This window comes from Silene latifolia, chromosome 8 (genome assembly GCF_048544455.1).
Source record: "Silene latifolia isolate original U9 population chromosome 8, ASM4854445v1, whole genome shotgun sequence".
Lineage (NCBI taxonomy): Eukaryota > Viridiplantae > Streptophyta > Magnoliopsida > Caryophyllales > Caryophyllaceae > Silene > Silene latifolia.
This window is the reverse complement of record NC_133533.1, coordinates 97,877,060-97,891,273: the sequence shown is the minus strand read 5'-3', so window position 1 is coordinate 97,891,273 and position 14,214 is coordinate 97,877,060. Positions and strand designations below refer to the sequence as shown.

At 40.1% G+C, this 14,214-nt stretch overlaps 2 protein-coding genes across 3 annotated transcripts; both read left to right on the top strand.

Moving 5' to 3' along the window:
- The first annotated feature begins 1,400 nt into the window (after positions 1-1,400).
- Positions 1,401-4,494, top strand: LOC141595569 (uncharacterized). Its single transcript, XM_074415537.1, has 3 exons — positions 1,401-1,793; positions 1,923-3,695; positions 4,354-4,494. The coding sequence occupies exons 1-3, from the start codon at positions 1,401-1,403 to the stop codon at positions 4,492-4,494; spliced, it is 2,307 nt and encodes a 768-aa protein (XP_074271638.1).
- A 1,222-nt stretch (positions 4,495-5,716) lies between these two features.
- On the top strand, positions 5,717-11,987 carry LOC141597098 (uncharacterized). Of its 2 annotated transcripts, XM_074417446.1 has the most exons (8): positions 5,717-5,807; positions 6,217-7,403; positions 7,806-7,871; positions 8,814-8,958; positions 9,046-9,264; positions 9,915-10,131; positions 10,849-11,044; positions 11,681-11,987. In XM_074417446.1, exons 2-8 carry the CDS (start codon positions 6,247-6,249, stop codon positions 11,793-11,795), a joined length of 2,115 nt encoding a protein of 704 aa, XP_074273547.1. In that variant the 5' UTR covers positions 5,717-5,807; positions 6,217-6,246; the 3' UTR covers positions 11,796-11,987. The 2 variants fall into 2 exon arrangements, with proteins under 2 accessions (XP_074273547.1, XP_074273548.1); XM_074417447.1 differs by lacking the exons at positions 8,814-8,958; positions 9,046-9,264; positions 9,915-10,131; positions 10,849-11,044; positions 11,681-11,987 and adding an exon at positions 8,458-8,563.
- Positions 11,988-14,214: the final 2,227 nt, after the last annotated feature.

Sequence of the window (14,214 nt, the reverse complement as noted above, 5' to 3'; positions counted from 1 at the left end):
TACACTTCTCTCGTGGATTTTTGCTTTATTTCCTTGTTCTGTTTTCTACATCTGATCAATTATGAGTGTCCATAGTGAGGAGCATCATAGGGTAGGAAAAGAGGTTATCGATGAAGGAGGAGAATTCACATGGGATGTTGGGGATAATGCGGAAGGGAGTAAGAAGGGTGAATTCATTCTAGTGGGGCGGATTTGGTCATCGAAAGCTGTTAATGCAAAGGCGGCAATTGACACGATGATACACCTTTGGAATTTGAAAGGTAAGACACTGGGAAACCTAATCGATGCCAAGAATAAGATTTTTGTTTTTAAGTACGATTCCGAGAAAGATAAAACCTGAGTCGTCGAAGGCCAACCATGGCACTTCGATAAATTTGTATGGTGCTTTGATGACCCAATTTGCGATGGAAAGATTTCTGACACGCCCTTGTTCCATGTTCCACTATGGGCTAGGGTTTATGACTTGCCTATTCGAGGTCGTTCTAATATGGAGAATTTGCGAAAAATTGGAATGCAACTAGGGCAATTTGTGGAGGTAGATGAAGCTCCCTCTCCGGAGATTGAAAAGGCTGTTCGTATTAGAATTATTCATGACGTCCGTAAATATTTTAAGGCTAAGGTGGGTATTCGTATGACAACTGGGGAATTGGTGGAATTCAAAGTCAAATATGAACGTATACAGATCTTTTGCTATGGTTGTGGCACTTTAGGGCGTGGCGAAAAGGATTGTGAAGATGGCCCATATGAGGAGGGTGAGCTACGGTTTGATGATAGTTTGAGGGCGTCACCATAGCGTACGACTAAAACAGTGGCTGATGGGAGTGGTAAAAGTGCTCGATCATTGGGGGAGGTGTTTGAAAAAGAGTACAAGAAGCGTGAGGAAGATGCTATATCTAGTATGATTGTTAAGCTACAAGAGATTTCGCTCAAGACTTGAGCTAAACGCGGTGGGTTTGAAGGTTTGAAACAGGGGCGTATTGTCGTTGAGAGGGAGGGTGGAGTCCGTAATGATGGAGGAGAGGAGGTACGAGAGATGGTGATGGAAGGAGGGGAGGATAAGGAGAAGGGGATGGTAGAAGGGATAGGGGAACAAGAGTTGCAGGGAGTGAGGAAGGATGGTGATAGTAGCATGGGAGGGAGAGTATGGTAGGGAATAAGGGGAGGGAACAAGGACCTAATGCCTTGTCGACATAGAATAGGATGGCTAGGGGAGGGGGTATGAGCGAAAAATATGGTGGTCTAGTGTGTCATCAGCTAAGGGAGACGATAATTCTTGGTGATAAGAGAGGTCGTGACAATGACGAGGAGAACGAGGCTGTGGGTGGTAATAAATGTCAGAAAATCATGGATGTATGTTCATCTGAGGCGGAGGTTGGGAGTGTCCAACCCCGCCGGGCCCAATGAATCTCTTAAGCCTTAACTGCAGGGGGTTGGGCAACCCGGCTACAGTAGGCGGATTCCGTAATTTATTACGGAAAGAGGCCCCCGCTCTAGTCTTTCTCTCTGAGACTAAATTGAGCGGAGAAGAATTTAGGAGAGTGCGTACGTGTTTGGACGATTATGATAGCATGGAGGTGGATTGTGCTGGGAGATTAGGGGGGATTGCTTTCATGTGGAAAAAACATGTTAGATTTGTGTTTAGGTCTGCGTCGATGCACCATATGGATTTCGATATTCATGATGAGAGTGGGGTGTGGCGTGTGACGGACTTTTATGGCTGGCCGATGGTAGCTGATAGATACCTTTCTTGGGAGTTACTTAGGGAATTAGGCGCTCAGTCTAGTGACTCGTGGGTGTGTATAGAAGACTTTAACGAGATTCTTTTTGTGATGGAAATGAAAGGTGGTTCTCGTGCCCAATGGCAAATGAATAATTTTAGAGAAGCTATTGATGATTGTGGTCGACATGATGTGGATATTTAGGGTTATGCTTTTACTTATGATAATGGTCAAGCGGAGGAGGATAACCGTCAGAGTCGTCTGGATCGAGCCCTATGTAATGAAGCTTGGTCTAATTCTTTTCCGAGAGCCAAACTTATTCATCTCGATAGGGAGTGGTCGGACCATGCCCCTATTAAGCTGCTTCTAAATAGGAGGGATGAAAGGGAGTCGCGGGGTCAGCGGCTCTTTCGGTTTGAGCAAATTTGGGTAGGAGAGGAGGGTTGTGAGGATACAATTCGAAATACATGGGACGAGGGGGTGGACGTGGTGGGTATGTTAGCTCATTGTGCTGAGGGCCTGCAAAAATGGAAAGAAACAAGCATCGGTAAAATTATGCGGGACATTAATAGAAAGCGAAGGAGATTAAAAGTCTTGAATGAGGGGAGTCGATCTAGAGGGGTTGTTAGGGAAAGGAGAAGGTTGCTGAAGGAGATAGCCGACTTATTGAAACAAGAAGAAATATTTTGGAAGCAACGATCGAGGGCCATGTGGCTCAAGGAAGGAGATAGAAATACCAAATATTTTCACCGAAAAGCGAGTCAAAGAAAACAAAGGAATCATATTGAGAAACTGGCTGATGATGACGGACGTGTACACAAGGGATTTGATGCGATTTCGGGAGTTGCTCGTGGATATTTTTCGAACCTTTTTGAGTCTGGGCAGCCTAGGGATTTTGAACACCTTCTTGATGTGGTTGAGGGACGGGTGACGGATAGAATGAATAATTTTTTAAGAGGTGAATACAGTGTCGAAGAGGTGGAATTGGCGCTGAACCGGATGCATCCGCTGAAGGCTCCTGGACCGGACGGTATGAATGGTTTATTTTTTCAAACTTATTGGCATATTGTCGGCAAAGCGGTGGTTAGAACTGTCTTGGGTATTTTGAGGGGAGCCCCTATTCCTGATGATATTAATAAAACATATATAGTTCTTATACCTAAGAAAAAAGGCCCGGATAAAATGACCGAATTCCGACCCATAAGTTTGTGTAATGTAATCTATAAGTTGGTGTCTAAAGTGCTTGCAAATCGGCTAAAATTATTCTTAGGGGATATTGTTTCGGAAAATCAAAGTGCTTTCACCCCGGGGAGACTTATAACTGATAATATTTTAGTCGCTTTCGAGCTTTTCCATCACATGAAAAATTCTAGGAATAAGAATGGTCACATGGCGATAAAACTAGACATGTCTAAAGCCTATGATCTGGTGGAATGGAGCTTCTTAGAAAGGGTGCTTAGGAGAATGGGTTTTGAGTTGAGGTGGGTTGATAGAGTTATGCACTGTGTTTCGTCGGTTTCCTTTTCGGTCCTGGTGAATGGGACACCTACGGATGTCTTTCGTCCAGAACGGGTGCTGCGACAAGGTGACCCTCTTTCTCCTTATTTATTTATCTTGTGTGATGAAGTCTTGTCGGGTTTAATGAGGAAAGCAGTGGAAAATGGGTCTTTACATGGTATTAGTATTGCCCCCTCTACCCCTTCTGTTTCACATCTTTTATTTGCGGATGATAGCATCTTTTTTGCTAAAGCTAATTTGATGGAAGCTAACCATGTGAAGCGGATTCTCTCGGATTATGAATTAGCATCGGGTCAAGTGGTGAATTTTGATAAGACTACGACCTCTTTTAGTCGGGGTACGAGAGAAAGGGATCGAAGGGATGTGGCGAATTGTCTTGGGATCCAGGTTGTTGATGTGCAGAAACGATACCTCGGGCTCCCAACTGTAGTGAGCCATTCTAGGAAGGTGGTGGCTGAGGTGATTCGGGGCAAGCTGTGTAAAAATTTACAAGGATGGCGGGGTCAGTTGTTTTCGAAGGCGGGTAGGGAACTATTGATAAAGGCTGTGGCTCAATCAATCCCGGCCTATGCGATGAGCGTCTTCAAACTCCCGGCTAATTTTTGTGATGAACTTCGCTCGCTTGTTTCTCGCTTTTGGTGGGGGTCATCTAATGGAAAGGGTAAAATACCATGGGTTTTTTGGTCGAGGATATGTAAACCGAAATGCTTGGGGGGCTAGGATTTTGGGATTTTCACCAGTTTAATATGGCTCTTCTTGGGAAGCAGGCATGGAGGTTACTCACTCATAGATCGAGTCTTATGGCCCGGATTCTTGGAGGAAAATATTTTCCGAATGGAGGCTTTATGTCAGCTGACCTGGAACTAACCCAAGTTACACTTGGAGAGGTATTTGGTAAGCTAAAGAGGTTCTTCGTTTGGGTATTAGGTGGCGGATTGGTGATGGCTTGAGCACCAGGGTGTGGGTCGATCCGTGGGTGCCGGGTACGCAGACTCGAATGGTGCTTTCCCCTAGGTGTGACGCGAACCCGAATATAGTGGTTGCGGATTTGTGTCTTGCGAATGGTGTTGGATGGGACACTCATAAGGTACGACAATTTTTTCTCCCTTTTGAGCAGGACCGAATTCTAAATATTCGGCTCAGTTCTTCTAAGCCGAATGATACATGGATATGGGAGTTGGAGAAAGACGGTGAATACTCAGTTAAAACTGCATACCAAGCACTCAATAGAAGAGGAGAGGAGGAAGCTGGATCGTAGGATAATGTAAAGGAGAAAATGTTGTGGAACCGAATCTGGAAGGCTAATGTTTTACCCAAGGCGAAAGTTTTCTTTTGGCAATTCTGCAACGAGGCTATTGCTACTAAATGGAACCTTGCGTCCCGAGTCCGTGCTATGGATGTTGTTTGTCCGGTCTGTTGTAGCGAAGTGGAGACTTGTCTTCACCTCGTGAGGGGATGTGGGTGGGCGGGAGGGCTATGGGATAGGTTGGGTCTTGAAGTGAAGGTGGTTGATGGGTTTGAGCGGGTGAGGGAGTGGGTGGAGGAAGTGTGGAGGGAGTTAGAGGATAGCGAGATATATACTTTTATTATGGGGGTGTTGGGCGATGTGGGAAGCGAGGAATTGGTGGGTTTTGAACAAGAGGGGGTGGATATGAACAAGGTAGCAATGAGGGTGGAGGTCGGTGTGCTCCAGTAACTGTGGTGACGGGATTGAGGAAGTCGAGAGAAGGGTGGGTCAAATTAAATGTGGATGCGGGGGTGAAAGAGGGATGGGGAACGGGGTTTGGTGTGGTTTGCCGTGATAGTGAAGGTAATGTGGTGTGGGGTTTGACGGTGAGATGGGGTGGAGTTGTGGAACCAAGAGTGGCAGAAGCGGAAGCGGTTTTGGCTGACATTGAAGAAGCGAGAAGACAAGGGTATAAGAAGATTGAAGTTGAAAGCGATTGCAAGAGTTTGATTGACGCGTTGAAGGCAAAGTCGACTAGATGGAGTGATTTTCATTTGGTTTTAGATGATATTTATCTCTTTTATAACTTTTTTGATTGTATTGTTTGGTCGTTTGTGAGCAGAAACTTCAATAGAGTGGGGCACGAACTTGCTCATTGGGGTTTGATGCATCTTTGTAGGAAGATATGGGTCGGAGAGTTACCTCGCTCGGCTCAAAACTTTGTTAGTGCTGATCTTGATATACTCCCTCTTATTCACTATATTTTTTCCCTATTTTCTTATTCGTATTATTCGGGTTTTCTTCCCTATTTCCTTTTTTGGGTTGATTTGTGTGATCCAAATTAAATTGCATGTGGTAGTGTGTTTTGTGTGGTCCAAATTCACTTTCTTATTTCTTGTGCAAAAAGGAAAGGGGGAAGAATATAGTGAATATGAGGGAGTATAGGAGAACCCATTTTTTGGATTTCAAAAAAAAAAAAAAACTTACAAATAATAAAGTCGGCTATCTGCAGTCCTCCTCTTGTACTTTCCTCAAACTAAATAAAATCCCCAAATTATTTCTCAAACCTAGCGCCAAATTGCGCAACCCTAATTCAATTCGATTCAACTCCAATTCAAATTCAGGTATGTATTTCTTCCCTCTCTTACTTCTCTTCAGAGTAATCTCAGTTAATTACGGCCTCTGATTTATTTCTGCTCAAATATTATGATTTCCCCCCAAATACTCAAATTGAATTTCTAGCACTTCAATTCAAGCAATTTCAATCAAATCAAATCCTCATTGGATTACAAACACTAGTTATGCAGTTTGCCAGATTAGCAATTAATTAGGTATTGCCGTATTGGTATGATAAACTGTATGTTAGTATGAATGTAGGTATGTTCATTGCTTTACTTGTAGAATTCGTTAAGCATCCTATTGATTTCATCTAAACCCGTGTTCTTGTTTCGCGAGTTTTGAGTTTTATGGTATATTGTATCGTTTAAGCCTTTTGAATTTAAGCTAATTTGGAGTCATTTTTGCTTTTTTTAGATTGATAGGTTGTCCAGTTTTAAGTAAACAATGGGTTCGTACAAGGAGTCGGACCCTGAACTAGGGTACCTGACAAAGAGAGACACTGAAGTAAAACTACCACGGGCAACACGGGTCAAGAACAAGACCCCTGCTTCCATCCAAATTACCGCTGAACAAATCTTGAGGGAAGCACGTGAGCGACAAGAGGCTGAAATCCGCCCTCCTAAGCAAAAGATCACTGATTCCACTGAGCTTGCGGACTACCGTCTGAGGAAGCGTAAGGAGTATGAGGATTTGATTCGTAGGGTGAGATGGAATACAGGGGTGTGGGTTAAGTATGCCAAATGGGAGGAGTCGCAGATGGACTTTAAGCGTGCTCGGTCTGTTTGGGAGAGAGCGTTGGACGTTGATTATAGGAATCATACATTGTGGCTGAAATATGCTGAAATGGAGATGAAGAATAAGAATGTGAACCATGCTAGGAATGTGTGGGACCGTGCCGTCTCGTATTTGCCAAGAATAGATCAGTTGTGGTATAAGTACATTCATATGGAAGAGATGCTTGGTAATGTGGCTGGTGCTAGACAAGTTTTTGAAAGATGGATGCAATGGCAGCCTGATCAACAGGGGTGGCTGTCTTTCATTAAGTTTGAGCTACGTTACAATGAGATCGATCGTGCCCGAGGAATATATGAGAGGTTTGTACAGTGTCACCCAAAAGTTGGGTCGTGGATTCGATTTGCAAAATTCGAAATGAAAAATGGGGACATTGCCCGAGCCAGAAATTGCTATGAGAGAGCTGTAGACATATTGGCTGATGATGAAGAAGCTGAGCTGCTGTTTGTGGCGTTTGCCGAGTTTGAGGAAAAGTGCAAGGAGACAGATCGTGCTCGGTGCATCTATAAATTTGCGTTGGATCATATACCTAAAGGACGAGCTGAGGAAGTTTATAAGAAGTTTGTTGCATTTGAGAAGCAATACGGGGATAAAGAGGGGATTGATGATGCCATAGTGGGGAAAAGGAGATTTCAATATGAAGACGAGGTTAGGAAAAATCCCCTTAACTATGACAACTGGTTTGATTACATTCGATTAGAGGAAAGTGTGGGTATCAAAGAGAGAGTTAGGGAAGTATATGAACGAGCGATAGCGAATGTTCCTCCGGCCGAGGAGAAGCGCTACTGGCAACGTTACATTTACTTGTGGTAAGTATTGATGTTTTGATATAAACCATATTCCTCTTCGTTGTATCAAACTATGAGCCCCCTGTCACATTCATTAATTGACAACTAATGGGCCAGTGGGTGGTTTTCTCATGTTGTGCTTGTGGAAGTAATTAGGAACTTCATAATTGCATAACTCTTAAGATTTTATGTCATTTGGAAGTAATTAGGAACTTCATAACTCTTAAGATTTTGTCATTGCGCAACTCAACAGTATAGTGCTTGCTTGTAAGCAGTAGATTCAAATAGGGACTCGAAAGTCGAAAGTTTGAATATAGAAACTGTACCCTTAATTGTGTTTAAATGTCAGTTATGTTTACTGGAATCTCTTTATTTGATTCAGTAACCCGTGCAATTTCTCACTCTCTTCTGAATGATTCCTAGGATCAATTACGCTTTGTATGAGGAACTTGAGGCTGAGGATATGGAACGAACAAGAGAAGTATACAGGTAATTTATTGAGAACATAGCATTTACGCTTTCTTTATTGCTTTTTTGCACTGCAATGTAATGCATGCTTGCATCTTCCTCAAACATCTTTCCATGGAAAACAGAATTTTCATGGAATTGTTCCTTGTAATATTGTAGTTTCAATTGTCATTTCACTGGTCCGGCTTAGTTTGTTTAGTTTTGGGTACAATTGATCAGCCAAGTAAGATTGTTGACGCCATGTATATCACATTACATTGATTGGCTAGATTTTTTCAAATTTGGCTTCCAGTTTTTTTCTGGGTTTTTTGACTAAATTGTTTGTAGAATTGTAGCTCTTTTAAGCTCCTACTCTTGGCTTGGTCCGTTAGCTCTTGACCTGTTAACTGTATGCGGAATTTGATGTTAGCGTGCAATGTGCCATCTATGTCTTACGAAGTATTAACTAATCTTGGTATCATCATGGTCTGTCTTTTCTTATTCTTTAAATTCTGTATATCTATAATAAGGGTAAGATTGAGTGGTTCAGTAATATATTGATTTCTGGGTGTCATATCTCAACTTCTTTGTACCTTTTGCTGTAACATTTGCTGTTTCATTTTTTCAGGGAATGTCTTAAGTTAATTCCTCATGACAAATACTCATTTGCATGTTTAAATCGTCTTACCGAGTGCATTATGAATATCAAATTTTTATAATTTTTAATGATATGTAACTAAAGATATGAACAAAATAAAACAAGCATTGGCATACGTGCATAAAGCAAACGTAAACTATCATATGGAACGGAGGAAGTATTAACTAATCTTGGTATCATCATGGTCTGTCTTTTCTTATTCTTTAAATTCTGTATATCTATAATAAGGGTAAGATTGAGTGGTTCAGTAATATATTGATTTCTGGGTGTCATATCTCAACTTCTTTGTACCTTTTGCTGTAACATTTGCTGTTTCATTTTTTCAGGGAATGTCTTAAGTTAATTCCTCATGACAAATTCTCATTTGCAAAGATCTGGCTGTTGGCAGCTCAATTTGAGATACGACAATTAAATCTCAATGGTGCCCGACAGATATTGGGCAATGCGATAGGAAGGGCTCCAAAAGATAAGGTTAATTCTGATTTCTGAGTTATCTAACTAGTAACTTTTAAATTAATTTTATCTTTACATGCTCTAACAATTGCTATTGGTTGACAGATATTCAAGAAGTACATTGAAATAGAGTTGCAATTGGGAAACATTGACCGGTGCAGAAAACTTTATGAAAAATATCTAGATTGGTCGCCAGAAAACTGCTATGCGTGGACTAAATATGCTGAGCTAGAGAGATCTTTGTGTGAGACGGATAGAGCGAGGGCTATTTATGAACTTGCGATTGCCCAACCTGCATTAGATATGCCCGAATTGTTGTGGAAGGTAACTACAGGAATCCTGTTTTTGGAAGTGATTTATGTTGTGAATTATATAAATATAAAGCTCACCTACCTTATAGACAAATGTAGCTATAAAGGTGCTCCGAAGCAAGTAGGTGCAAGTCGTGAGGCGAAGGTGTGAAAGTCATGCACACTAAATGACTAGACACTTTTTGTTGCACACAAATTTGTTTTTAAAATTTATTTTTGTGCAACGGTACCATAATTTTGTATTTTGAAGAGGATTGACATGTGAAGTAAAAGAGTTGGGTATATTGGAGCAAAGGGAAATGCATAACAAAATACGTAAAAGGAAAAATATGAAAATTGCACTCTAGTGTGCCTCTTTAGCTGCTTCTTGTGTAAACAGCTTGTCAAAGGCAGCCTTGGGTGTTTTTTTGAGTAGTTGTGAGTCTTATGCTCAATTTTTTTTTTCCATGTAATTTATCAATTGATATGAGTTGTTGTCGAATGTACTGATTTTAGCCTCTGTTCACACTCAGTACCCCCATATCATGTTTAGTTTGAGTCCTAAAACTTACGAGAGTATCAACTTTTTAAATAATTGATGTTACTGAGTTGTAGTAAGAAAATCAGACAATGCTTTGATGTGTACATGTTTGAATTTATTGTAACGCCGAGGCTTTGTAACAGGCATACATTGATTTCGAGATATCTGAAGGCGAATATGAAAATACCAGAGCTCTATATGAGAGACTTCTTGATCGAACAAAGCACTTGAAGGTGTGGATTAGCTATGCTAAGTTTGAAGCTACTGCTATGGAAGATAGTGGGGCCCCAGACATGGCAGATGAGGAAATTCAGGAAATGCTGTGCGAGAAAAAGAAACTGTGTGCACAGCATGCTAGACGTAAGTAATTGTTATCTCTTAAATGGTTTTGTGCTCGTGATCTCTTCTGTTGTGTAGGTAAACCTTGGTTGATAATGTCATTATAACTTTATAACATGCTTTCTGAAGTATATATATTAAAGGTAATTACTCATCTGATGCAATTGGTGTAGGCTACAGTATGTGTCTTAGAAAATTTCTCTCGCGTGTTTCTAAATGTGCAGTTAGACATTTTGTCATGCAAAAGATTGACGGAGAGCTCACAGTGGAATAGTATATTGATGCTCATTTTATCCCTCCATTGCTGTTGGTTACATATATCGTCTCTTTCCCTTTAATTATTCACAAATTCTCATTTCAGACGGTCTTAATTTAAGACGAGAAAAATGTCGCCATTTTATAATAAGAAGTGGTCATTTAATGATAAAAAGATACTAAAATTGTCACTTTCAAGTTTCAAACAATAAGCTAGTGGTAACTTTTTATCAGAAAATGTTCACATTTTATAGTAAAATGGTCACAATTTTTCCGTCTCAACTTAAGATGGATACCACCCGTCTGAAATGAGACTTGCTTTTAATTATCCAAGTAGTTCTAGCTACGTTTCAACTATTCTGGCACTATTTCTTCTGACTTGTTTGATCTTTACTTTCTTGGAGTTTTGGTGGTTGTTGCCTTTTGTGTGAATAAATATTTCTTCAACCTTGCAGTTAGCTGATAACCTTGCCTATGTATCAGGTGTTTTTGAACGAGCTATCAGTCATTACAGGGTTTCTGCTCCTGAGTTGAAAGAGGAGAGGGCGATGCTCTTAGAAGAGTGGCTGAACACGGAGAAAGATTTTGGTGAGCTTGGAGATGTTGCTTTAGTCCAGGCTAAGATGCCTAAGAAACTCAAGAGGCGTCGGCCTCTAATGACAGAGGATGGTCCAGCAGGGTATGTCCTCCAACTTCCTAATATACCCGTCATAAATTGGATTTAACACATTTTCCTTTTTCTGTCACTCAAACCAAATCACCACATTGGTAGTTAATTTTGACTGTTAAAAGACAAAATACCCTTTCAAAAGTCTGTGGGATCTCAACAATCGATCCACTTGTTTGCTCAACACATTTGACACCCTTCCCTCCCTTTCTTATATCTTGTGATATTTGGAAATGTAGTCATTTTAAGTGGAGGGTGTACTTGTTTTCAGACCGGATGACTTTGCCATGTCAAAGTGGCACTGGCTATTTGGTTAGAATGAGTCCTTATTCAGGTGCCCTAGTTTTTTTGTTGGAGAATTTAACCGCATGATTGTCAAATAATTGAACCTCACGTTATTTGCACTTGTCCCAGCCTGATAAATGCTTGTATTATTTGGTGAGAGTTAGTTTGCACTGAAAGGTACACAGCTGAATAGACCCTGGAATCATGCTTGTGCTTTGTGATGTCATCTGTGGGTCTTGTTCCAAATGCTTTCTGCTTTTATCCTGCTGCTGCATAAATGAATTTACAATTCTGGCTTTCTCAATTGCCGAAATCTGTTCAATGTTATCTTCAAATGTATTTATTTCTTGTAAATTTTGACAGGTTTGAAGAGTTCTTTGACTACCTCTTCCCAGAGGAAACTCAGACAACCAATCTGAGGATTTTGGAGGCTGCCTATAAATGGAAGAAGCAGAAAGTTTCTGGTGATGATGATTAGCAACTGTGCTTCCCGTAGACTTTAATCAGGTTATTTTTCGTAGTTACTGGTAAACTGTGCGGGGAAAACTAGTGTACTATCTTTCAATTTATTTTTCATTTTTGTATTGTAACTTGTAGCTCAATGTTGATGAGATTCTGTTTATAGTATTACGCTATTACTTGCAATTACACAGTGGGTTTTAGATTCTCTTGTTATAGAGCAAGCTGGAGTATGGCAATTTCTGCACAAGGATATTCAACAAACAATGTCAGGTGCACTCTTGCCAATTTACTTATTGATTTTGTCCCAAAAGATTGTCTAATGTTCATATGTACATGTATGCAACATTTCAACTATTCATGTACATGACCCGTCTGACACGTACCAAGGAGTCTGACATGTGTGCGAGTCAACGTGCGAGTAAACTCGTACCTCCGTGAAGAAGCTAATTGGCGGGATTACCTAGCGGGTGCACCATCAATCGACCTCACCCAACTCGTAGAATTCTATGCGGCACAAGGCGCTCTCTTTTCCTAATGCTCTAATTCAGAGGGAGATTATTATTATTAATTTTTTTTGCGTTGCCTTCAAACTACTCCGTATTATTTTTTTACTTGTCTATTCAAGGTCGGCCGGCCAGGCATGATTTGCATACCGTCGATAAACTATTTGTCGAGTCAACTCTTTAGTCCACCTCTAGTTCTAAAATTGGAAAAAGGAGAAAATATACAGGTGATGACAGTTTTATGTATAACCACTTGGGTAATCATCGGGTTAATCTATACATTTGGTTCGCCATAGGAAGATAGAATTCCCGGGAAGATTAAATTCATATGAACTTGAAAATCACGTGAATTGTTTAAATGTTGTTTGGTGGAATATGGGGATTTCATTTCATGTCGGAATTCCCACTTACCTAGGGGGTTAGGTAAGTGACCTACATTATGTAGAATTGGAGTTCCATAAGAAGTTCTACTTTCAATGAATTGGGCAACCAAACAATACTCCATTTAGCCACTTTCCATGATTTTCTAATTCCCGTGATTTTAAAAGGCAACCAAATAAGACTCCATTCTCGTGATCTTGAGTCTAATGTTAAAATTGCAAGCGCTAATTTGAAAATGGACAAACTTGTTACGTACTCCTTCTAATCTACACCAAAGATAACACTTCCATTTTAGTTGTTTTTGAATAATATTTTGAATGTATCGTTCATGTATACGTGACTTTGTTTTACAAAATAAATTTTGTAAAAGATTTTTTCATAACAAATCTAGTATCATTTTTTTAAATTTTGATAATTTAAACAATTTTTTTGGTCAAAGTTTTTTGAAGTCTACCAAAGGTGGATTTCACTTTGGTGCAGAAGTATGATTATATTTTCTCATTTTTGGGGTGCATATTATGTGGAGATTGACCTTTCTGCATGTCCTTAGTCGTCTCGACATGTGTGGTGTGTACCCGGGTGATTGATAAATATTTTCTCATGTTTTAATTTGTGAACGAACTGAAAAGACAATAATTAAAACCGCACCGAATCGCTATGCTTTCCTAATAGAACAATTCGACCCTTACTTTAGTGCCTGGGTTGTATCGAACTTTCTATTGAGATAAGACGGTTGCCCTCTGCATTGGCATGAGAATACGAGATATAATTAGAAGTATTTTTGAGTAATTTGTTAGATTGTTGATGATGACGAGAAGATGAGATTGTCTCTATCCCAAACATCTTCAACCCCATTCTATTTATATAGATATGAAAAGGTGTAGGGGGATGTATTTGTGAAGAGTAGTAACTTTTCACAAATTCCGACATATTAAATGTCTATTGTGGGAATTAAAACCCATCAAAGTTTCCGGGCATTGCCCGAAGCCCCTGTCATAGTTGTTCAAATGAAAACTATTCCGTAAATTCATAAATAATTATGCAAGTGTACACTCCGTACTACCCGAACTTGCATTATATTATAACGAACTTACCCATCTACGAACCAAACCCGAGTACGCTAAAATGAACCGGTAATTACACTTAAATTACCAACATTCCTCCCCCATTTAAGCGTAATTCAAGATTTTAAATAAGTTAACAAACATACCAATTTATGCATAAATGAAAATGTCACGAAGATTGAATTTCCACTTAGTGAAATTACACATTCCAAATATTCGAGTATCGGGGTGTGACTTAGCATTGAACCCTTTCTACTCATTTTGAATACATGAAGATAACTCACACATAAATTAATTTACTTCTAAAATTACGAAACCGACACTTATTTCAAGCCTAGTGTCCCATATCTATTCATGAACATATCAGGAGTCAAACCCATACTCCCTTGAAGCGGCTGTACTTCATGTCCATATAGGTTGATTCTTTTAATCGTGTCCTTGCAAACACACTTTTTCAAAAGATCAACCTTACAACGTGCAAGTCTAA